General features: G+C 43.9%; 1 protein-coding gene across 1 annotated transcript in view; it reads left to right on the top strand.

Annotated features, from left to right (window-relative positions):
* Positions 1–24316, top strand: part of GLP2R (glucagon like peptide 2 receptor) — a gene marked incomplete at both ends in the record, with an annotated part of 57589 nt that overhangs the window by 1369 nt on the left and 31904 nt on the right. Inside the window, 6 exons of the mRNA XM_080922831.1 lie at positions 4527–4614; positions 6820–6924; positions 9976–10097; positions 19547–19653; positions 21352–21505; positions 23947–24106. Coding sequence (XP_080778957.1) covers positions 4527–4614; positions 6820–6924; positions 9976–10097; positions 19547–19653; positions 21352–21505; positions 23947–24106 — 736 coding nt within the window. The remainder of the gene's footprint in view (positions 1–4526; positions 4615–6819; positions 6925–9975; positions 10098–19546; positions 19654–21351; positions 21506–23946; positions 24107–24316) is intronic.

Below are 24316 nucleotides of genomic sequence, written 5' to 3'. Positions count from 1 at the left end.
ACTGTAGGGAGAGTGGATAGGAGGGTTCATCCTCGCTTGCAACTCTGGTATCCCTATAAAAACCCAACATACCCAGTTAACTGATACATCCTGCTCACTGTCTACCCCTGTGTCCAACTGCCAGCACACAACAGCCCAGCTCCAGCCACGGTCATTTCACGGTAAGATGCCTCTCCACACTTTATCCTGTAGGATGCTCACAGCCATACCATGAGAAGAATGTTACTACTGGACCCATTTTAGAAATGGGTAAAAAGGTTCCAGAGAGGTACATGGTTGCTTTTCCTCAAGTAAACTCATGAGCTGGGGAGCCGCTGTGTCTACTGGGCGGGCCGTGGCCCTGTCTTCTGTCTTCTCTAACACTCTTGGGAGCTGCTGACATATGGCTATTTATATATAATAACAGAGCATCTGTGGTACTTCAGGCTGGCTGACAATGCCAACCAAACCATAACTTGGCCCTCTGGTGTTTCCATTTCAATAATGCACTTGGGGGAGAGGTCTCCTTGACCCTTGTCACCTGAACTGTGTGTGCAGAGATGCTGGCATTGTCTGTTCTGCATCACGTGGCTGTGAATCGGATGAATCTCCCTTTTATTATCCAACTTTAACCTCAGCGTCTTTCGATGTTTATAGATTACTAGGCTTCGTGTAGACATCCGTGAAGTTCACTCAGACATGAGTTCCCTGCTTGGGGCTATAAATGACTATAGTGTGTGTGCATGTGTGTGTGTGTGTATGTGTGTGTGTGTATGTGTGTGTGTGTGTGTGTGTGTGTGTGTGTGTGTCATTAAAGCTCTGGCAGAAAGTCTTCATAAAATTCACTTAATGAGAAATTCTCAGAGATACTTTAGTTTCTAATGCAAGTGATGAATATGCTAACTCATTCCCATCCTTCACCTATGTATGTTACTCGGCACTAAATACAAATTGTTACAGGCTGTAGGAGAAGCTGATTTCAGGCATTGCTGGTTGGTGTATGAAAAGGGTGTATGGCTTATTTTTTTTTTTAATTGACAAGGATAAACAGTTTGACAGGGCATTGTCAAAAACCTTTAAAAATGTGTGTACTCCCTGACCTAGAAACTGTGATTCACCCCCATCCTACCCCACCCCCAGACCCAGCCCGGGAGGGTTTTCATCACAAAATCCTATTAGCAGCATTTGGAAGCAACTTACGTGCCCCATGCCGGAGGATTTAAAAACTAAAATTCTACCTTAGTCGTTGGATACCTTATGTGCAGCAGTTAAAAGGGCATTGAATCAAAGCAACCATAAAGCAGTTTTAAGTACATTTTGAAATGGGTGCATCTTCTAGAACAACATGGCTTCCTTTTTTGGCTAGAATGAAACAGAACAGAAAAAGAAGCAGGATGAGGCATGTGCTAAGAGAAGGGTCTGGAAGTGAAGGTGCTCTCTGAGGATGGAGGTTGTGATCCCTCTTTCCCCTGGTTTTGGTTACTTGAGTTTCCCTTTCTTCGTTCTTTGGTGAATTCATTATCTATCGAAGAAAGATAGATTTGTGTAAATAAAGCAATAAAGGCTCCCCTCCCCCCCCACACCTTAATCTTTTCTCAGCCTGGTTGGTCACGAATACTGGCTGCCTATGCAAGGGAAAGGGACTGCAGGTCAAGCTGGACCTCTCTATGCATCCCTTCTCCCCAATCCACTGGCAACCTAGCTGTGACTGGCTTTAGACACACCTCCCAGCTTTCTGATGTTTTTTAACTAAGTACCTGGAAAGACTGCCCGGGTTTCTCTAGCTTCTCCAGACTGAGCAAATTCAATAGACTTTAGCTCTAATTTGTTTTCTACTGTGTGTGTTTATTGTGTATGTGTTTTCGTGCACGGCAGTGCACATACTCAGGTCAGAGGTCGATGTCAGGTAGCTGCCTCTGTTGTTCCCCATCTTGTTTTTTGAGACAGGGTCTCTTTCTCATTCCCCAATTCAGCCAGATTAGCTGGCCCATAAAATAGGGCTTCTCCTGTCTCCTCCACCCTAACTCTGGAATTATAGGCAGGTATCCCTGTGGCTGGCTTTGCACATGGGTGTTGGGAATCCAAGCTCAGGTCTTCCTGCTTGTGTTGCAAAGTGTTTTATCAATCGCACTTCCTGTTTTTATTGTTGTTTTGGTTTTGTTTGTTTGTTTGCTTTCATCATCTGTCTTGAGCCCTGGCAAAGGACCAGGGAGCTGGAGGTTTAATTCAGAGACCGATTTCACTGTCTCTTCTGTAGGCAGGTCTGAGTAAGCCCCCCAGGGCACAAACAGCCCTTTATGCAAGGGAGAGTCTCACTTCCCCTGGCTTTGAGGATTTGAGGAAACTTACTAAATGCCTCCTGGGTTCCAGCTCAGAAGGGGTCATTGTTAGAGATTCCAAGCTCATTTCAAGATGAAGCTAAAAGGTAAGGACCAGGAGGCTATTTGTCCTCTTGCTTCCTCCTTTTTGGCTCATACCATGGTTCCCAGACTGTGTGTCAAGGTGCAAGGGGTACCATTGTGAATTTAGTGGCTGCTACGGGATATATTAATTTTTGGAGGAAAGTATGATTGTGGCACTTTCCAGATACCACGCAAATTCTTAGCTCCAGATATCTATGTCTTCTTCTGTTTTTGTAGCACTGGGGAGGTACCAGGGCTTTGTACATATCAGGCCAGCATGAAGATGAGCAACATTCCAAGACCTGAATTTGATTGATTGACAGGGGTTTATGTAGTCCAGGCTGGCCTTGAACTTCCAGTGTAGCTAGCGCTAGACTTGAACTTTTGATCCTCCTGCCTCCCACTCCCAAGTGCCAGCCTCAAAGCAGTGCTCCACCTCATTGGGTCTGCTCAAGTCACTATTAGATTGTGAAAAACTTGGTGGTCTGCAGGTACTTCGGTAAAAAGCAAATACCAAACAGAACAAACCCAGCCCCCCCTCCCCAACAGGAAATGAAGGTGGGGGGTGTCTAATCCCACCCTAAAGTTTTTGTAGTTGTGCAATGCCTGATAGGTTCAAAGTTGTTAAGATATAAATATTTACAAACTGTTTGGACTTATTTACTTAATAAACAGAACCTTAGGTTTTTTTTTTCTTCCCTTTGGTCTGAAAATGCCTTGGAAAATTACTGAGACATTTTGGAAACCTATGGACCGATGGTGATGGCATAGCCCTTTTCCAGAGAGAGAGAGAGAGAGAGAGAGAGAGAGAGAGAGAGAGAGAGAGAGAGAGAGAGAGAGAGAGAGAAGAAGAAGAAGAAGAAGAAGAAGGAGGAGGAGGAGGAGGAGGAGGAGGAGGAGGAGGAGGAGGAGGAGAAGGGAGGGAGGGGGAGGGAGAGAGAAAGAGAGAGTGAGAGAGAGAGAGAGAGAGAGAGAGAGAGAGAGAGAGAGAGAGAGAGAGAGAGAGAGGAGAGATCTGTGTGTATGTGTGTGTTGATGCTCTAGGAAAGTCATACAAGAAACCCACAGATCTCACTATGATTGCCAAGGTATTGAGGGAGGTTGGATTGAACAGAGGAGGGGGAGGGCAGATCACTCTGACTACTTGGTGGTCAAAATAGGCTCCCCCAATTGGTTCCAGATGGGGGTCACTATTGTTGGGATAGTGGCTGGTTATATAGGTTTAATTCAATTTGAATGGTGTGATAGGGGATACCTCCCAGGTTTTCAGAGGTCCCTCTGCTCCTTCCTCCTGCATCAATCACATCTTCAACATATCATGAATCCCTGTTACTGGCTAGAGACATGCTGCTTTTCTTCGTATCCCTCTATCCCCCTCAGCAAAAAGCCTGACGCTCACAGTGAGCCTCAGCAGACTCCTCCACTGAACAGCAAGAGAGAAAGGCTCTTTGTAAATGGAAGGGAAGGTCTAGGTTCTCAGAGAGTGGCCTCGAGACTCACTCAATTATCGGAGAGCTCCCAAATGTGAGCGGTATTTCCAAGGCTCTACGGACAGGACAGTAATGTCAGAAAGAAGAAACGTCCCTAGGCCTCAGACAGGCATGTGTCTCTTCAGTGGCACCAATTTCAAGCACACACATGCAGACGGGCTTTTCTTAGTCACACCTTTGGGTTCTGCACAGTGAGATGCTTCTCTTTGGGGAGTCTGCATAGTCTTGGGAGCACACCAGCATTTCCAAGCAAGTGTGGGAAAGTTCAGCCTGACTGCTTTATATTCAGTCAAAATGTTAAGCTTAAAGAGTTTTAAAAAAATTATAATTTTGTCAAAACAAATATAAATATATTATGCAATAATGCAAAATTCAGATTTATTTTTAAGTAGAATGGAAGATGCCAAGGAAATAGTTTCGAGGTGTGGGCCACTTCGGAAGGAAATTTGAGGACCAGGGTGTGAGGAAAAACAAAGACACAGTTGGACTCAGCTCCTTGGGAGTCATCTTGTTTTGTTTTGTCTCAGAGACAGGGACTCACCACATAGCTCAGGCTGGCTTAGGGCTCATGATTGTCTTACCTGAGCCTCTTGAATGTTGAGGTTTCAGGTGTGTACCGCCACGCCTGGTTGTGACCATGTCTTTGTGTGTTTAGGTTACAGGATCTCTCCTTGAGGAGACAACTCGGAAGTGGGCTCAGTATAAGGAGATGTGTCTGGGAGACTTGCGCAATAAACCTTCTGGTAAGCACGTGCATTAGTTATTCGTGGCTGTGTAACAAGCTGCCCTCCATCGTGGTGGCTTAGGGCAATGATGATCACTTACTCTCTCACACAGTTCTCATGGGGCAAGGACTCAGGTCACACTGGATAGGACCTTTGTCTACACTGCAGCATCTGGGATGCAGCTGAGGGGGTTGAAGGCTGGGAACAGAAATCACCAAAGGCACCTTCACATCTGCTGGTTGACATTAGTTCGTAGAAAGTAATGGTGGTGGGCCATAATGCCTCCGGCTTGCTTCTTAAGGGTAAGCCTGACCAGCAGCCATATTTCCTCTGTCAATAGGCCTTTCAGTCCCATGTCATTTCTTCCACATTCAGTCTCATGGGACAATTATAACTTCTAACCATGCTCAAAGGGATAGAAGCATAGACTCCATTTTCATGGCAAGATAATAAATGGTCTGTCTGGGTGATTAAAGCAACCTGTCTTGACACAGAGACTGCCTTGCCATCTGACATGAGTGACTCTTGTAGGCTGGCCTCAGAAGCTATTTGGGTGGGGTTCCCCATGTCTTGGGGTGTTAGCTGGATCTGAACAACATAATTTCTCTTTTATAGTCTCCAGTAGGTTTAGAGCACTCTAGTAAATGTGTTGTTGGTTACCCAGTCCACAGCCTTACCTGTCCATATGTTGATACAGTGGGTGAAGTCACATATACTACATACATTTTTTTCAAAAAATCCAAACAAAATCAAAATTAAAACAAAACCACAAATTGCCTTGACTCATTGCTCTGAGCATCAGGGACCACAGAGGAAGGCTACCTACCCTTCCTCCTCCTGACACCTGTTGTCTTAGTTAGGGTCTTATTGCTGTGAACAGATACCATGACTAAGGCAAGTCATAAATGACAGCATTTTATTGGGGCTGGCTTACAGGTTCAGAGGTTCAGTGCATTATTATTAAGGTGAGAGCATGGCAGTGTCCAGGTAGACATGGTTCAGGAGGAACTAAGAGTTCTACATCTTCATCCGAAGAAGCCAGGAACCAACTAAACATCCTCAGGCAGCGAGGAGGAGTGTCTCCAACCATCCCCCAGAGTGACATACTTCGTCCAATAAGGCAACACCGTCTATACAGTGCCAACCCCTGGGATGAGCATATGCAAACCATCATACCTGTCAATCATTCTATCCAGTTGCCTAGCAGTGATAAAAGTCACTCTGTCTCCATGATTACTTGACCGAAATAGCCTTCAAAAGAGTCCTTCCTAGCTCCTTGTAAAGACTCCCTTTGTCCAGTCTTGATGACATCTAAAAAATCCACTTTTCATTTTGGGGGAATATTACTTCTGAGGTCAAAGTAAGGCAGGTCTTCTTTATATGGAGCCAGACTGACTTGAATGATCACATAAGCAGAGCATGTGTTGTTACCTAGCAACCACTTTGACAGTGTCCCAATGCAGCTAATAATTGGGCAAACCTGGTTCGGTTTTGTAGGGTTTTAATGCCAGGAACCTGTTTATTTACCTCAAGAAGCTCCTGAGTTCCACTCTAGTAAGAAGAAGGTGGGAGAGGGATGGTGCTTGGCGTCTGAGAAGGTTTGAAGCTCACAGTGTGAAATGCCTTCGTTGTATTGTAGGTGGTCTCTCAAACTGTGTTCTAAGTTTCTACCTTCTTGACACCAAAAACTGATATATAAGCCACTTCCTGAACTCGAGATGACCAAAACTCCTGTAATGATCATTGAATTAATATTCAGATGGAAAGATTTAAGTACTAGATATATGTGACTAAGAGCCTCAACTCCACAGGTGCCCTTGGATCCACCCATCTTTCTCCAGTAATTGTGATCTGTACTCAAATAGGTGGACACGTGACAAGTCACTGGCTGGGACCTCCAAGCATCTTTCACTGACTCTGAGTTTCTTTGAGAGCTCCTTTCCTAAAAACAAAGCAAAACAAGCATGTTATATACAGTGACTAGAGGTCAAACTGGTTAGACAAAGGCAGTGTCAGGGGCTACAGTCATCAGCCTTGTGTTCCTGGGTCACTCTTCATCCTTGACTACTCTAGAGAGAAGAATATTTGTGTCGGTTTATGCAATGGTTATACCAGCTTTCAAGGGTTGGAAAGTGGGCTCCACACTTCTGAATCTATTTCTATAAGAACCTATGTGAGAACATTGGCATTTATTCTGCCTTCTCTTCTGTCTTCTCCCTACAGGCATATTTTGTAATGGAACATTTGATCAGTATGTGTGCTGGCCTCATTCTTCCCCTGGAAATGTCTCTGTTCCCTGTCCTTCATACTTACCTTGGTGGAATGAAGGTAATGAATGTCATCTTACCCACTTCTGACTGGCCCTTTGAAAGACAGAGATTTCTGGTAGAGCAGCCAGTGGGAAGTTAGGCAGGACTCTAGCCAAGAGTTTCTCCTAACAGGTCACACCTCATAAAGGTATACTAGTAAGATCTTAGTATTCCATCTTAGTTCATTGCCCCCATCTTTCCTAAGTACTGGGGAGTAAGCCTAGGGTCTCACACATGTTAGACAAGTGTTCTATCACTGAACTGTATCCTTCTTTCTTCCTTGTCTTCATGTAGTTTGTAGGCTCCTGTCTCCAAATACTTTTGGTCTAATGTATAGACTAGAATCCAGATTCAGCTCCCAAAGAACCCAAGAATTGTAGGAAGAATGCAAGGGTTTCAATCTTGGTCACTGGGAGAAAAGGAACATGAGAAAGCCCTGGATGCTCTTATCTGTACAACATATGGCTTCTTGTACAGAGGGAAATAATTTTAAGACTTTCTTTACACCGGCTTTAAAAGGAGTATTATTAAATTGGAGTTGTTCAAACATGAAACTTGGATGGAATACTCACTAACTTTCCAGATAGGGAAACCACAGTAGGGTAGGCATTGTACCTTCAAGTTCCCTATTTTTGAAAAAAAAAAATTCAAGGTTCTTATGGGATGGTGGATGTACAGTTCTCACCTGGTCCAGCCCTAGCAAAGTATTTTGTCTTTTAGACCATGCCTTTGTCTTTTGCACCTTTCTTTGGAGGGCAGTTTCAAGTTTGGGTTCCTATATGCCTTTTACACACACCAATTTTGTAATTGAAAAGAGGTGTTAGCCTCATGGCACAAAAAAGGGACACCAACCCATTCTTTCAGGATGGGATCATGGCTACATTGTCCTCATACCATGATGGCTACACTGTCCTCCTCTCGTTATGTCTGTATACCCCCATCTCGTGATGGCTGCACATAGCCTAGGCCGGAGTTCACTCTTCTTTGCAGGATTCCTCCCTAAGGCTCTGCCTATATGTCCAACCTGGTCCCCAGTTAATTGTGGTTGATAAATAAAGATTCCAACAGCCAGTAGTTGGGCAGAAAAGACATAGGTGGGGTTGAGGCTTTGTGGGCTTGGGGAAAAGAAGACCAAAAAGAGAGAAAGAGGAGGAATGTACAAAAAAGAAAGAAAGAAAGAAAGAAAGAAGACAAGCCACCATAAATTAGCTAGTTAAGAGCAGCTCAAATAAAACATAAAAGTAATAAATAATAACTTTTGACTAGTGATAAAAGGAGATTATTGATAACAACACTGAGGGTAGGCAGCTGCTCACCTATTATGCTATTTAGGGCATTTGTGAATATAAAGGCCATAAGTCCATCTTTCTCCTGGGAATTCAACAACCAAAGGTTGGGTAGACATCCAGAGACGGGACTTTTAGTATAGTTTTACTACAATTATTTGCTCTGTATTACCCATCCTTCTAGAAAAATTTCCCAGCTTCTCCCCTGAAGTTGAAGGAACCTTGTCTTTCTAAGGCCTCTCTTAGCATTTGTGATAGTTTATGACACTTTTACGTGCAGTCTCCTAGCTCAGCTTTGAGCTATGCCCTCAGCAGAGCATTGTAAATGAACAGCCCAAATGCCAAGTGACATCATCATTATCCTCATCATCATCGTCATTTTATTATCAAATCAATATTTGGTAAGTTCCCATAGGGTGCAAACACTGGAACATGTCACTAACCAAACCAGACTAAAATCCTTCTCCTAGGGCTCACATTGTAGTAAGAAGGGCAGACAAGAGTCACGGGCATCCTCTGTTAAGTATAGATATGATATACTGTAGACACCATGAAGCAGGAGATGAAGAGGGAGGACTGGGGTGAGTACAGTGAGTAGCTGAAGGACAATTCAATGGCAAAGTGATACTTAGTCAAGACTAAGTTATTTGAACCAAGAGGGGGCCATATTCAGGAGGGATCACAGAACAAGTAGGGCCATGCTATCGGAGAGAAGCATGAGTCCAAGAAAGGGAGAGGACAAACAGAGATGGAGCTAAGGGGGGAAGGGAAGCAACGTGAGGTGAGAGCAAAGAGATCTGGAGCCCACTGCCCACAAGCCTTTGCACATGAAGGACTCTCACTAATCTTTAGAAAGCCCTTAAAAGAGTTTGAGCAGAAACATGACAACTGGGCTATCCATAGCTGTAAGGGCAATCCCATCAGCAATGTTAGCAATAGACCAAGGAGGAAATAAGAGTTCTAATTAGGAAGGAAGTGGGAGGTAGAAAGTAGGGTCGGATCTGGGATCTGTGTGAAGTATGACTGGCTAGGGGAGTAGGCTAGAGGCAGAAAGAGAGAGCAGAAATGGTTCTGAGGTTCTGGGCTAGCAGATCTCAGGATAGGGCAGATTTGGAGAAGGCAAAGAGTTCGGAGTGTGTTTTCTGAGATGTCAGTTGGGCAAATCGATGTGTTTCATGTGTACAGTAGGTACCGATCAATTAAACCCGTGATTTAAGTGACTGGCCCATCATCTGCACGCACGGACACTCTCACTCAATCTTTCCTCACACCACAGAAGGTAGGTAGCTGTTATAGACCCCGTTCCTGATGACAAAATCCATAATAATGTAAAGCTGGATCCAGGATGCCCGTTCCGAAGTTGGCTTATCCTATCTCAGTCCTGCAGTTTGCTTGCTTTGCTCCTGCTGCGTTCTCTTCTTCACGGCGCCACCTCTTGGACATTAGGGAGAGATGCTTCACTGAGCATGCCCAGATTAGCATCTCCCAGTAGACTACCTTACAGGGCTAATCTCTGAGTCACTGGGAACTTCTAACTTCGGAGACACGTGTAAACACCACGGACATTAGAGGATCATGATTAGTTACAACATCTAGAGGCTTTGTGGTTTTCTTCCCGTCCCAAATAAACAGTAGGAATGCTAATGAGCTCCCAAACGGAGAACCGGAACCTTCTTTCCCTGGGATTTTCCACAGCTTTTTAGTCGAGGGTGAGGACCTTCCAGTGTGCTCAGGGAACGGGCTGTGTGTTTTGACCTTTCCTCCAGAACCTTGTTTACTTTCAGAGAGCCCAGGAAGGGCCTACAGACACTGCTTGGCTCAGGGGACTTGGCAGAGGAAAGAGAACGCCACAGATGTTTGGCAGGATGACTCAGAATGCTCAGAGAACCACAGCTTCAAACAAAACGTGAGTCTACCAGCTTTCTGATAAAGCACCTAGGGCTGAAACTTGGGGCACCTCAGGGGATGGCCAGCTTTGGAGAACAGGAGACCTTCTTTCACCAGCGCCTCTGCTCCTGATTCCACTGGGAAAGGTCCCCCATTACTAGAACAGCAACTGCCATTGGCCGTCAGGAAATTGACTCCTTTGTGAGAAGAAACATGAAATCTTATGACCTCTCAGCCTTGGCACCTGCTGTGTCCCATGTCTGGAATAACTTCCCCGAACAACCCAGCCTCCAGCGACCTATACCACTTGCCTCATCCAATTCCCCTATTAAACTGGCCTTTCTCTGATATTTCTGTGCACCCTTGTTCCTTACCCCGACTTGTCTCCAAAATGCACATCCAGTGGCAGTTGGGAACTTGTGAGCCTGGAAAGAGGCAGGGAGACATAAATAAGGCTCTGGGGCCAGACATGGCCACGCATCCAGGGTCTCCATTTACTGGCTGTGAACTTGCACAAGGTTTTTCACTCTCGGTGTCTCTGCTTCCTTCAGCATCCCAAGGGGATCATATTTGCTGCATGGGATCATTCCGAAGCTTTGGGCTGTCCAGAGACATGAATTTTGTAGGGAAGTCCCGGCGTGTGGTGAGCCGACTCTAAGCAGGAGTTAGGTTCCATTGCCAGGATCTTGAGATGACACTACTCAGTATTCATCCCAGTAGCTCAGTCAGCACAGAGTAAATACCATGTCATCCTGCAGACTTGCTCCACACGTTTTCTTCTCTCCTTTCCTCTCTCCCATCTTGTGTCCTTGACAGGGTCTCCTGTTGAAGCCTAGTTGGCTTCACACTGGAGATCTTGCTGCCTCAGCCTCTTGAGTGTTGTAATTCTAGGTGTGTGTGTGTGTGTGTGTGTGTGTGTGTGTGTGAAAACTACCCAGTTCCACCAATTTTCTTTCTGAGGCAGGATAGGAAGGTGTGTTTTGGGGGTTCTTGGGGACAAAGAAGAGGGCAAAGAAGCCCCCCCCCCCATGGAATCTGGTGGAATCTATTGCCAACATCAGGAACCAGAATTCCACACAATTAATGTTTCTTCTTTGCTAAGCATGAACCTGCAATTTTCTGAAACTCTCACCAAAAACCCCACGTACAGGGAAAGAGCAGGTACTAAACGCCTTCTGATTTTATTTGATCAGATTATAATTCCAGGAAGGTGTCTCTGGGGCCATTTCATAAAAGAAGGGAAGGACAGAAGGTTTCTTAGCAATCTTTTGAGATGTAGTGTGGGAGTCGCTGAAAGGGTGTATATAGCTGATGTTAAGACAACTAAGTGCTTGCTCTCCCTTGAGAGGTGGTGTCCACTCTTTGGTGTGTCTTCCTCTGAGCACTCCTCTGTGTTAACTCTTGTGCTCAAACCTATATTAAAACATCTAACAAAACCTCTACTTCTGTGTCACTCTAATGGCTATTCTTGACATTTCTTTCAACATCAAAGTCCTGGATCCTGGTAGGCGGGTCCCTAGAAGATTAGGGGAACTCCTCAAGCTAATGAGGGTAACAGCGTGGAGATGAGTCTCTGTGTCCTCACTGCTAATGTGTTCAAGACTGGATTCTGTACTCCTTTGGGAATGTATTTTCTCTACTTTCTCATTGGGCTCCTAAAACCATCCATTTGTTTAGATGTCTGCTTACCTGTGTTCAAGGTCAAGTGTAGAAGGAAGTATAGGAGAAAGGATGAGTTATAGGGGAGTTAGATAGGTGTACAGGGTATATATTTTTCCCCTTTCAGTCATGCCATATGCAGTATTGAAGCACCGTAGACACAGATACAGACTTTAGGGAGCTTAGAGTCATGTGGGGCACACAAGCAGGGTGATTAACCAATGGAACAGAAGTATAGGATGCTCAGAGCAACAAAGAGGGTTCTGATGTAGTCTTGGGCCAGGGAAGGCTGCCCAAGCTGAGACAGAAGGTGAGGCCATGGGAAGGCGGATAGCAAGAGTGGCCTTGGCAGAAGTAACCACACATTCAGTCAAAGGACGTGTAGACTTCCGATTCTGGGAGAGATGGGAATGTCAGCGTTGCCCTTGAGCTTGCTGTCCACTATGGGGATGCCTTCCTCTGCTCCACTGTGGCTATCCTACACCATCATTGTTCATCTCTGTGGCTCCTTTTAAGAGGAAACTTGGAGTGTTTCCATGTAGAAGGGAAGAAGACACACTTGGATCTGCAGACCCCTAGAGGGGAGAGAGGCCACCTTTACTACCTGGAAGATGTATGCATTGCAGGTTGAAATACAGAGGGTCATAACTCAGAGCAGGCATTGGTGGGATGTCTGTGGCAGATTGGAGAATGGTAGGGCTGGCTAGGCTGGAGGCAGGAAGAAGGAGATGAGCCAGGAGCTATCTTAGTAACTGCCTCTGGTGTAAGGAAGATGCATGTGAGAGAAGAGGGAAGATGGGGTGCAGGTTGTCAAGGAGATGATTGGCTGATGTGAAATGGCCTCACTGAGACTGGGCATGAGGAGAGGCCTTGCCCTTTTATTTCTCCTAGGTTCTAGTTGTTCCTCTACTGAATCCTTTGTCACCTTAACTGGAGCCTGCAAACCCCACTTCTCCTCCACCTGTTGAACTGTGGTTAACTTTTTTCATTATTTAGTTGGAATTTGAAATTCCTTCTAAGAAGTGAGTGAGTGAGTGAGTGTGTGTGTGTGTGTGTGTGTGTGTGTTTGTGATATGTGTGTGCACATGATGTATGTGGGGATATGAATGCTATGGTGTACATTCTGAGGTCAGAGGACAACTTTGTGGATCAGTTTTCTCCTGCTACCTTGACATGAGTCTTTGTTTTACATAGTTTAGTAAGACTTGTGTTTTCCAACTGGCTATTTAGAAATTAATCAATAGACACTCATGCCAGGATGACCATAGGATGGAGTCTGTCATGGCAATACATTTGACTTTTGCCAATGAGTTCTATGATCTAGCCCTCAGAGTGTTTTCCCAGGCACGAGACAGTCCCTAGAAAACTGTTTGGTCTCATTTCACTCACTGTGGCTCTCATTCCCGTTGTGACTCGTTTGCTTTAGAGCTAAGGGAACTGGCATGCTCTTGGCTGTCTTGAGTCTGCAGGTTCCTAGTGGGCATGAAGGGCCTTACAATGGACCCTCCACACCTTAAGATGCTCCGAGGAGCTCCTTTAAAACCCTACTTCCTATTCGAGTTGGGAGAACTCTGTTTTCCCTATATAATTTTACTGAAGGACAAGACCCATCTCTTAAAGGGCTCAAGACGACACATGTGGTTTATCTCAAGACTACCTGATTTATGCCAAAATGCTGAAGCTACATTGATTACATACTTTGAATGAAGGCCACACATCTATTTCTTAACTTCCATCTTGTATTTGTAAATTGGTTGAGAACAAACTGTCACCAGCATATTAAATACCACTCCAAAGCCTTAACATATGCAAAATAGGTATGTAAAACAGACTTTATGTACAGTAGACACTTAACATGTTGAATGAAAGACTGAATTCTGAGTCAATGGGTCTGTGGGACAGCCTGGGTCTCAATCTTTTCTTCAGGTAATTCTTGTATGTGGTGTATTTGCAGATGTAAATTCTGCTTTGGTTTCCTCTGGCAGCATCTTCAGGTCAGTGAGCAGAGAAACAGGAATAGAGGTTTTTCTCTAGAAAGGTGAGCACACTGTCTGGGGTTGTGTGCCTATGACTGCAGCTCTTGGAAGGCTCAAGGAGGAGGATTTTGAACTTGAAGCTATTCTCACTGGGCTACACAGCCAGACGCCATCTTGTAAATACTATTCCCCTGCAGAGAGAGGAGGTGTGGGATAAAGTTACCACCTCCTTCCCTCTGTTAGTTGTTGTATTTCCAAGAATTCAAATACTTAAAACCAAAAAGCTTCTGAACGTGTTTACCTGTGTTTCCTAGAGTGGGTTGAAATTATCCCCAAAAAAGGGCAATGTTAGTAAACCTTTGCCCTTCAGAGTTTTGGCAAGCAAACTATGTTATGTTCAGCTAACAACACACTGGGAATCCTTATGTATGTGAAGTGCATTTCTTGGCTCTCTGTGTGTGGTATCTGTGCATAATTAGCACAGACACTAAGTCCAGAGTGGTCTCTGTGTGGATTTCTATCTAGTAGTATGGGGGTCAGTTCTTAGTCCATCTTACTTTAGACTGTTTTCTTTACTCTTACATAGAGCCATTTCTATTTTCAAATATAGGATTTAACTGTTATGCATCTATCGGTTATAAATACATAACCCAGTTTAAAATATTTTTAAAATTTATTGTGTGTGTGATGTTCACCATGACACATACTTGTGCAAAAACCAGATGACAACTTGCAGAAGTCAGTTCTCCATTTCCCGTGTGTTAGTTCCCGAGACTAAACGTGGAAGCATGTGCCTGGACCTGCTGGGCCAGCTTACTGGCCCTAGGGTATAATTGTAATTGTGACAGTTCAGACTGGTTGCCACTTGACTACTTGGTGGTCTTCTAAGAGACTAGAAAAATATATCTTTGTGTATGTCTGTGGGGGTGTCAGAATGAACTCACAGAAGGAAAAAGGCATGTCCTGAGTTCGGGTTCTGCCATCCCACAGGTTGGGAGTCCAGGTGGTGTAAAAGTGGGGATGAAGAGGAAGAGGAGAGAGCTAGCCAGTATCGGCATTCCAGCTATCAGGATGTGATCTGCTCCCACCCTCTCACACCTCCCTGCCATGAGTCAAGCTATTGTCATCCTTCTTCTTATTGCTTCTCCTGTCAAAACATTCTGTCACAACAACAGAACTCTAGCAGAAGGACGTTTCATTATAGTGATAGATTTAAATGATTACGATGATTTCCACACTTAAAAAGCCTACCGTAACCCCCAGCATTTTATCTTGAAACATTCAAACATCTACAATTACTGAAAGAATATTAAAATAGCCACTACCTAAATTCAAATACAGTCGCATTTGGTCATAACTGCTTTCACAGTCTGTCTGAAATGCTGGAGGATGTCCCTCGGACGCCACGGGACTTCACCTCTAATGCTTCATCTGATACCCCCTCCCAGTGTGAAGGGAGTTATTTCCCATAAACACACTGCCATGATTCCAACCAGGTAAAATCCACAGTTGCTCTGACGACAGCCTGGAGTATGCTGCAGGTTAGCTGCAATGGTGAGGTGAATGGTGGCCCCCAAGGTTGTCCTCTGACCTTCACACGTGTGCCAAGAATTCTTCCTTCTTACACCCCCCCAGTAGGCGGCTGGGATTGCCGATTCTCCCATTATTTGTCTAGTATTTATGTGGGTAAGTCCACATATCATGATTACATGGGAAATCTTTCTACACACTGAGCCATCTCTTCAGCCCCACTGATTTTAAAAAAAAATCTCTTTCTTTACATGAATATGTGCACATCTGCACACATACACATGCACAGAAAACACATGCAATCAAAGACTTCCTATTAAGAACTGTGATTTATATTTAACATTTAGAAATGTTGCCTACCTTCTTTAGTTTACATTTACATGTTTTTTTTTTCACTCTTTCAGTAAAATTTTACTTCTTTTTGATTAATTTATTTATTTTGGAAAATATTATTATAGCTCACAAATTTGTTACATAATAATATATGACGAATACACATTTTTTCCCATTTTTTAAACCTTTGTTTTTCTAAGAAGGACTGAGGTTTCCACAGTTTGGCCTTCCTTGTTTTTGAGCTTCATATGGTCTGAGAGTTGTTTCTTGGGTATTCAGAGCTTTCTGGAATTTTACTTCTTATGACATCATATTTACCCAGTTTCTGAGGTAGTAATAATGTTGCTATTGACACTACAAAGCTAATTTGTAAACTTTAAGGAGATCTTTTCTTCTCCTAGGCTGTATCCTAAGCAGAGAGCACTGTCTTTCAATCAACCATCTTCTCTGATTAGCGAGATGTGCACTAATGGCTTCACTGTTTTTGTTAGTGTTTTACCTTGTCCACTCTCTCCTTTTGGTTTTGTCTTTTAATAGGTGAGGTACTGGCAGGACTTGAAAGCCAAGTTGGTGTAAAAAGATATTTAGTTTTCGTCACTGTTTCCTTTACCTCCCCTTCCAGCAACCCCTGTTGACAGTCACATTTATCTTCTGGCTCATTCTTTCTCCCTTTCTCCCTCCCTCCCTTCCTCCTCCTTCCTTCTCTCTCTTCTTCCTTCCCTTTCTTTTTCTCCCTCCCTTTTGATCTTTGTCTCAGGACCTGTGTTTTAGAGACAAACCGAAAGCGAGTGGTTGCCTAATGTATTCCTGAAAGAATCAAACACACACCTGTGTTTTCAGAAGTAATCCAGGGATAAATAGTTCTGTGATTTGATTGAGTTACCCATTTTATACCTCCAGTAACATGCTAAGATGATCCAGTAAGGCCTCCATGTGCTGTCAGGGTCCTCAGTGGTAAGAAACGACAGCACTCTTTGTAAAAACACATGTGAAGAAGCATGTGAGTGAAGCATCAGTGAGCCGTATAGCTGAGGGCCGAGGAAGGCTCAGTGGGTGAAGTGATTGCATGAGGTCCTGGGTTCAGATTCCCAACAGTTACATAACAAGATAGGTTCGAGCCAGGTATGGATTCGTGCCTTTAACCCCACCACTCAGGCAGCAGAGGCAGACGATCTCTGTGAACTCAAGGGCATGTGATCTGTATAGTTAGTTCCAGGCTAGCAAGGACAATACTGTGAGACCCTGACTTTAAAAACATTGAGTTTAAGGATATACACTTGTAACTCTAGTGCCAAGAGGACAAAGACAGTTTTTTGAGATTCATTGGTTAACCAGATCAGCCCAGTGGGTAGCTCTAGCCTCTGTGAGATATGAACCCTGGTTCAGAAAATAAGTCAGAGAGTGAGGAAGAGATCTAACATCAGCAGCAGTCTTCCACAGGTGCCTAAGAGTGTACTTTAGTTTATCACACACACACACACACACACACACACACACACACACACACACACATGTGCACACATGCACAGAATAAAGTAAAATAAAAAGTAGCAATAATTATAATAATGATGAGACAATTGATACCCTAATTGTGATATGGTCCCAAGTGCTGTAATGATAAGAGTGGCCAATAACAGAAATATGTTTGGGGAGGACTTCAGAGAATTATGTATATATTTGTGTGTCTGCAAGTGCCCATGGAGGCTAGAGGCATCAGATCCCTTCTAACCTGAACTGGAACCACAAGTGGTTCTGAGCCACCTGATGGAGGTGCTAGGAATTGAATTCAGGTCCTTTGCAAGCGCAGGCTGCCCACTTATCACCGAGCCATCTCTCCAGTCCCAAAGACTTTCTATAAGAAGCTGATCTTAGGCGAGAAGTCAAACAATGGCAGCTGGAGATCTCATGGGGCTTTTGGGTTTTTAATGTGGTCCACAGAAAATAATTCTGTGTGATTAAAGATGTAATTGGGGTTATTTTTAAACCTCTAAAGTTTTGCATCTAGACTACCACTGCCAGAAGTAGTAAAGAAAACCCTCAACACAGAAAGAAAAATGTGCCACGTGGGCATTTTGATCTATACAACAGAATGAAAGATCCCTAGAAAGTAGCAAACACAAGAGGTGACTTCCTTATCATATTTTAAAATATCCTTGAAAGGCAGGGTGCTGGCTAAAGCAAAAAGTAATAATGATATATCAGGAACCTATGGGATGCGCTGTAGTAAATGGATGGATGATATTAATAGCAAAATGGCTGCGACAGAGGATGTGCCAGTACCGCAACAATGAGGTTTTTAAATTATGCATCAAATCTTCAGTTATTAGTTCAAGGCAAAGCACAGTAATTTTTAAATGTTTTCTATAAATCTCAGAGCAGCCACTGAAAGTGAATAGTAATCGTGCAAAGGCAAAGAGAACAAACATGCAGTCAATTCAAAATAAGACAGAAAAAGAAGAAAAGAGGATAAAAAAATTATAAGAAAAAGAAAAAGACCAATGGATTTAAACCCAGCCCAATAAATAGCAGCATTAAATATAAATGATCTAAATATCCCAAGCGGGTAGATTTCAGTGTGTTAAGAAAATGCAGAAGTTTACAATATGTTATTTCTATGACAATCACTTCAAATACAAATCTTCAGGGTAAAAACATTAAAGGTTTAGAAGAAACAGTTATTGTCTGAGTTACTTTTTACACTGAGGTCATAAGGCGCTATGACCAAGGCAACTTACAAAGGATAGCTTTTCATTTGGGGCTTATGTACTCAGAGGGTTAGAGTCCATGATTGTGGAGCCAGGGTGTGGTGGTGGCTGACACATCACAACTTCATTGGCAAATTGTAGTTAGAGAGAGACAGAGATTGGAGATACCTGAGTCCTTTGGAACCTTAAAACCTTCCCCCAGAGACACACGTCTTCAACAAAGTCACACTCCCTAGTCCTTCTCAAATCGTTACACCAACTGGACAACATACTCAAACATGTAAGTCAATGAGAACCATTTTCTCAAGCCATTATAACGGAAACTAAATAATAATTTGGAAGAAAGGAAGAGTTTTATACTGCTATCATATATCATAGACTTAAGATCAATGAATAGCATCAGGGTATGGAGTACCATGTCAGCTGGTGTGACGGTAAACATACCAGCATTTGTAAGATAGAGGCAGGTAAACTTCTGTGAGTTCAAGGCCAACCTGATTTACATAGAGATACCCTGTTTCTGAATATAAATAAATAAATAAATATCATCATGGTGAGGAGGTAAGTAAACTACAACAATAACAACAACAATGATACCACCACCACAAACAACACCCTGTTAAGAGGTTCTCAAAGCTCATGAAGCAAAAGCTGATTAAATTTAAAGAAAAATGGAGAAAAATACAACGAACTCTACAAAAACTCCCCAGAATGTTGAAAAGCAATCACTTGTTAAATAAGTCTATTAGGTAACCATCACACAGAAATCTCCAGACCTGACAAAGACCAAATGCTCTTTATGGACATAAACAAAATTGGACCAAATTCCACCAAACAATATGCCAGAAGAAAGAAGGGTCATGACCAAATTTTAAATCATTAATTTAATATCTAAAAGCCAACATAATTTGCCATATTAATAGACCACAAAAGATCTTTGCCTCAATTGATCATGGCATCTTTGTCTAGGATTCGGTTCTTTCTGATGTAGTAACTCCTGGTGAATGAGTGTTGGGCTATGAGTCCAGCCATGGCATGAGACTCAGGTGGGTGTATACACATGGGGATATTGTGATTTCCGAACTGTGCCACAGGCAGTTTGGGCTGCCTATTTGGGGATCAACAGAGTTGGGAAGGAAAGGTATAAAGACAGGCTGGGAGTTCAGAACATGTCTAGCTACATAGTAGCTCTGGGAATAGAGCTGGGGCCAAGGTAGGGATACAGACTAAATCCTGGTGGTCATGCCTTCTCTTTATGTATCCAGGAGGATCACTACACCTTGTTGTCCACCTTGCAGCTGATGTACACTGTGGGCTACTCCCTGTCCCTCATCTCCCTTTTCCTGGCTCTTACACTCCTCTTGTTCCTTCGGTGAGTACAACAACCACAACATGTGGTCAGACATGCGTCCTGTGATTTGTTTGGTGGTCATCATTAGAAGGCAGCACAAGATATCATCATCTGCTGGATGAGGTCATGGATCTTCAGAGCAGGAAGCCTAAGATTCTTGAATACATCCATTCCATTTTGTAAATGAGAGGACAGGAAGTTCCAAGTGAGAGGCATGGCATCCTTACTTCTGGGAAAGGCAATTGGATACAAAGATAGGACTTGAAGTAGGACTCCAGACTTCGCCTTTGCCTTGTGCATAAGTTCCTGATCTTATATCCTTTACCATGATAGCACCGGCAAAACACCGTTCCACCAGGGACATTGTTTGCACATAAGAGCCCCCTTTCCCCTCAAAAGTCATGGTAGGCCTATAATTTAATGAGGCTTGTGGACTCCGGCCAGCAGTCAGCCACTGTAATTCTAATCTGAATTAAGATGGATTGAGTCTAATTCTAGAAGGTTGCTATTGGTTGTTATGGAAAGGTAAAATGGCTTTTGTAGGACACACAGCTGCTGGGTGACAGATCAGGTCACAACCAATCAGTCATTGCACTGTTTCAAAATCCAAAGCCCCAGTGCACTTTGCTAAGCCACTTTAAGTGTCTTCTAAGTGAGATAGTTATGAATCTACAAGGAAGCCCTCCAGGGAGGTTTCTCAGTCAGAGGCACTGGTAAGTATAACATAGCTGAATGGACATTCAGTACTGGTGCAGGAGTCTATATAAAGACCCTGGAGATACAAGGGGTGGAATGCTCCACCTGAGCTCCTCTGAACCTAGATATGGCCTTATTTGTCTTGCCAACCTCACGATCTTCCATGGCTCCAGGAGCAGTCATGATATCCTACTAGAGAACACTGGAGTTTTTGCAAGTCCCACCTCCGATACCCACTGATGACATGCTAACCCCTTTCTCCATGCATGTAAAGTTCCAAGCCCAGTGCAGCAGAAAAATCACTGCCTGTTCCAGCAGGAGATAAATTCATGAACAGTTGTCTTGACCAAGTGTCTGTTTCACTTGAGCCTCCTGTTCTACCTGGGGAGAAGCACCTACACATCATAAAGAGTCCACCTCCATTTGGAAGTTCCAAAGTAACACAGGAGGAAAGCAAATGGTGCAGGTTAGGAGCTGCATTGAAGGCACAGAGGTAGAAAGATAGACCGAGGACACACAGTTACAACAGTTTGAGTCACAGAGCTAGCGGGAGACCCCGGGTGGAGGTGATTAAAGCTGACAGTGTTTCTGGACACCGATTACATCGCATTTTATATGAGTTAATGGATGTGATCTTCCCCTGGACTCTGAGAGAAATGTTCTAATTCTCAGAGACAGCTGAACCTTGGAGAGCCAGACCCAGCTCTCAGCATTCTAGGCCCGAACCTCATCTCTACCACTCACTGCCCAGGGACTTCTGACATTTACAGAATCAAGGTTATAAAACTGTCCACTCCTCCAGGGGCAGCAAGAAGTGAAGGTTCCTCTACGCAGGCCTAGCATGCCACACAAGTTATCTAGGAAGCAACTTCTTGCCCCATTTCCCAGATGCAGAAGGTAAGGCACAGAGAAGCAAGAGCACCTAGACCAGACCTTTGTCTCTAGTGACAGATGCACAGGTGGTCAGACCTTCACTCCCAGCCCTTCCTTCCTGAAGGAAGACACTGTGTTATTTTTGTGCAGAAAACTGCATTGCACACGCAATTACATCCACATGAACCTGTTCGCTTCGTTCATCCTGAGAGCTCTGGCTGTCCTGGTGAAGGACATGGTCTTCTCCAACTCTTACTCCAAGAGACCTGACAATGAGAGTGGATGGATGTTGTATATGTCAGAGGTAATCCCCCCCCCCCACATGATGGGGCAGAATGGGGAGGAGGATAGACTGGGGAGGGAGAGACAGAACAATAAAGGGTGTTAAAACTTATCTGATAGACAGACTGTGTACTGCTTAAAAACCCAACCTTCAAGAACAGACCAGGTGAAGGAACCATGAGGCTGATAGACTGACCATGGATGAGTACTCAGCTGCAAGCAAAAGTCTAAATCAATTTCTTCTTGAGACAGGTTCTCACTGTGTAACCCAGGCTGGAATTTATGATCCTCCTGCTTCTGCTGCAAGAGTACTGGATTTGCATGTGGGTGGCACCATGTCCCTGTATTAGTAGGTTTTAAGTTATGGGGATACAGAGTGGGTCAGTGGGTCAAGCACTTGCCATGTAAGAATGAGAACTGGAGCAAGGAAGCTAGCTAGGCTAGCCAAGTCAGGAAGCTCTAGGTTTAGGTGAGAAACTCTGATGTGGTGTATGTGGTAGAGCACAATCAAAGCTAATGCCAACCTCTACTTGTACAGGCATGCGCCCTTACATACACATGCATCCACACATGTAAAAATCTGGGTACATACATGGGTGCGTGCATGCACACACACCATATACACACATATAAAAAAGGTTTGTTATGGATTGCTCACGAATCCTTTTACATTTATTGGTGTGGGCAGGAGCGTATGTGGGGGTCAGAGTAGAACTCAGCTCAAGGACTTGATTCTTTTCTTGCCACCATGTGGGTCCTAGTGAATCAAAGTCAGGTAGTCAGGATTAGTGGCACTTTCACCTGCTGAGCCAGCTCACTGGGCCCTTCCTTAATCATGAATCTCATATTCAAAATTTCTGGTTTTTTGTCTTGCATCGGTAGTAACTTTCTAGGAATCTGCCTATACGTTTTCAGTGACCTTTCAGGTCTGGACTTGTCTTCATCTTCATGTGCTGTATCAATTCTTTATATCTTTGCTGTTTTCCTTTCACACCTCGGTGGCTGTCCCTAGAAATTTCTCAATTTTATTGGACTTTCCCAAGAACAAACAGGCAAATTGAGCTCTTTTAGTTACAGTCTCATCTGCATTCATTTCCCCTTTTATTATTTCCTTCCGTGGAGTTTTTTTTTTTTTCTTTTTGGGCTGGCTGCCATTATTTTAACTAACTTTCTCATGAGGACTTTCGGTAATGGATCTTCAACGCTTTTCTTTTTAGACGGTTGCGGTTATGGGGAGAAGTCTCACTCCAGGTTCAGGCTTGATATTAGTTGCATATTACAAAGCTTGGCACACAGTGGGTTTTTTTTTTTTTTTTACCTCCTCACATTTAGTTCAAGAAACACTCCTCATGTGTTATTTGGCTTAAGTCTGTGTGATGATTTTCAGTCATATGAAGATTTATTTAGTTATTGTGGTTCCTAGCCTAGTTGAGCTGAGGCCGGAGAACAAACCTTTCTAAGCTTTTATTTGGGCTGTGGCTGACGATAAACTCTCTCTGATTTTCATTCACTCGTTCATTCATTCGTGTAATTTTGTTTGCATGGGTGTGTACGCCATGTACACGAAGAAACCCCGAAAGGCTAGTAGAAGGCATCAGATCCCATGGGACTAGAGTTACACAGACTGTGGTGAGCCACCATGTAGACGCTGTGAAATAATCCAGGTTCTTCTAAGAGCAGTAAGTGCTCTTGACTGCCAAGCCATCCCTCTGACTCTGCTTTACCATTTATCTATCTATCTATCTATCTATCTATCTATCTATCTATCTATCTATCTATTTATTTAGTCTAACTGTGGTGCTTACTTTGTGTAAGTGAAGTCCCGAGTTCCCCAGAACAACATAAACAAGAAGCAGTAACCCATACCTGTAAACCCGGCATGTAGGAAACACAAGGCAGGAGGATCACTAGTTCAGGGTCATCCTTGACTACACAACAAGTTCAAGCCCAGCCTGGGATACATAAGACATACACCACACACACACACACACACACACACACACACACACACACACACAAACACATACTAAATAATGAATAAGTAAAATAAAGAACCTAGAACAGTGATTCTCAACTGTCCTCATGTGGGGACTCTATAATACAGTTCCTCATGTTGTGGTGACTCGCCCACCACCATAAAATGATTTTAATTGCTATTTTATAACTGAAATTTTGCTACCGTTATGAATCCTGATGTAAATATCAGTGTTTTCTGATGGTCTTAGGTGACCCCTAAAGTGAAAAGGTCATTGACTCCCAAAGGGGTTGTGACCCACAGGTTGAGAACCACTGGCTTAGAATGTTAAGGAAGAGACTGATCTTTGAAGGCTTCATGAAGCTTTCTTACCAGCCTCTTTGAGGTAGTTAGCAAGGGCTCAGGAAGCCGGGAAGGACAGGCCTGGGCATGTGTATACTTACCAGGTGCTGAGAACGCCCGGACTCATCCAGGTTCTGCCTCTGCAGATGTCCACCGCCTGCCGCTCCGTCCAGGCCCTCCTGCACTACTCTGTGGGTGCCAATCACCTGTGGCTGCTGGTTGAAGGACTTTATCTTCATGCTCTGCTGGAGCCCACAGTGCTTCCTGAAAGGCGACTGTGGCCCAAGTACCTGGTGGTAGGCTGGGGTGAGTGACATGACTCCTGCCATCCTTCTTTCCCAAGGACCCATCAGAACATGGGAGTCCATTGGAGCCTTTGGTTGGAGCTAGACATCCCAACCAGAGGATGACATCCAGAGAAGATAATTCTCAGTGACAAAGGTCTCCAAAGAATACGTGTGTGTGTGTGTGTGTGTGTGTGTGTGTGTGTGTTCATGTGTGTGCACGTGTGCATAT

The sequence above is a fragment of the Micromys minutus genome (genome assembly GCF_963924665.1).
Source record: "Micromys minutus genome assembly, chromosome: 10".
Classification (NCBI taxonomy): Eukaryota; Metazoa; Chordata; class Mammalia; order Rodentia; family Muridae; genus Micromys; species Micromys minutus.
Note: the sequence above shows the minus strand (reverse complement) of the source record. Positions and strands in the feature narration are given on the sequence as shown.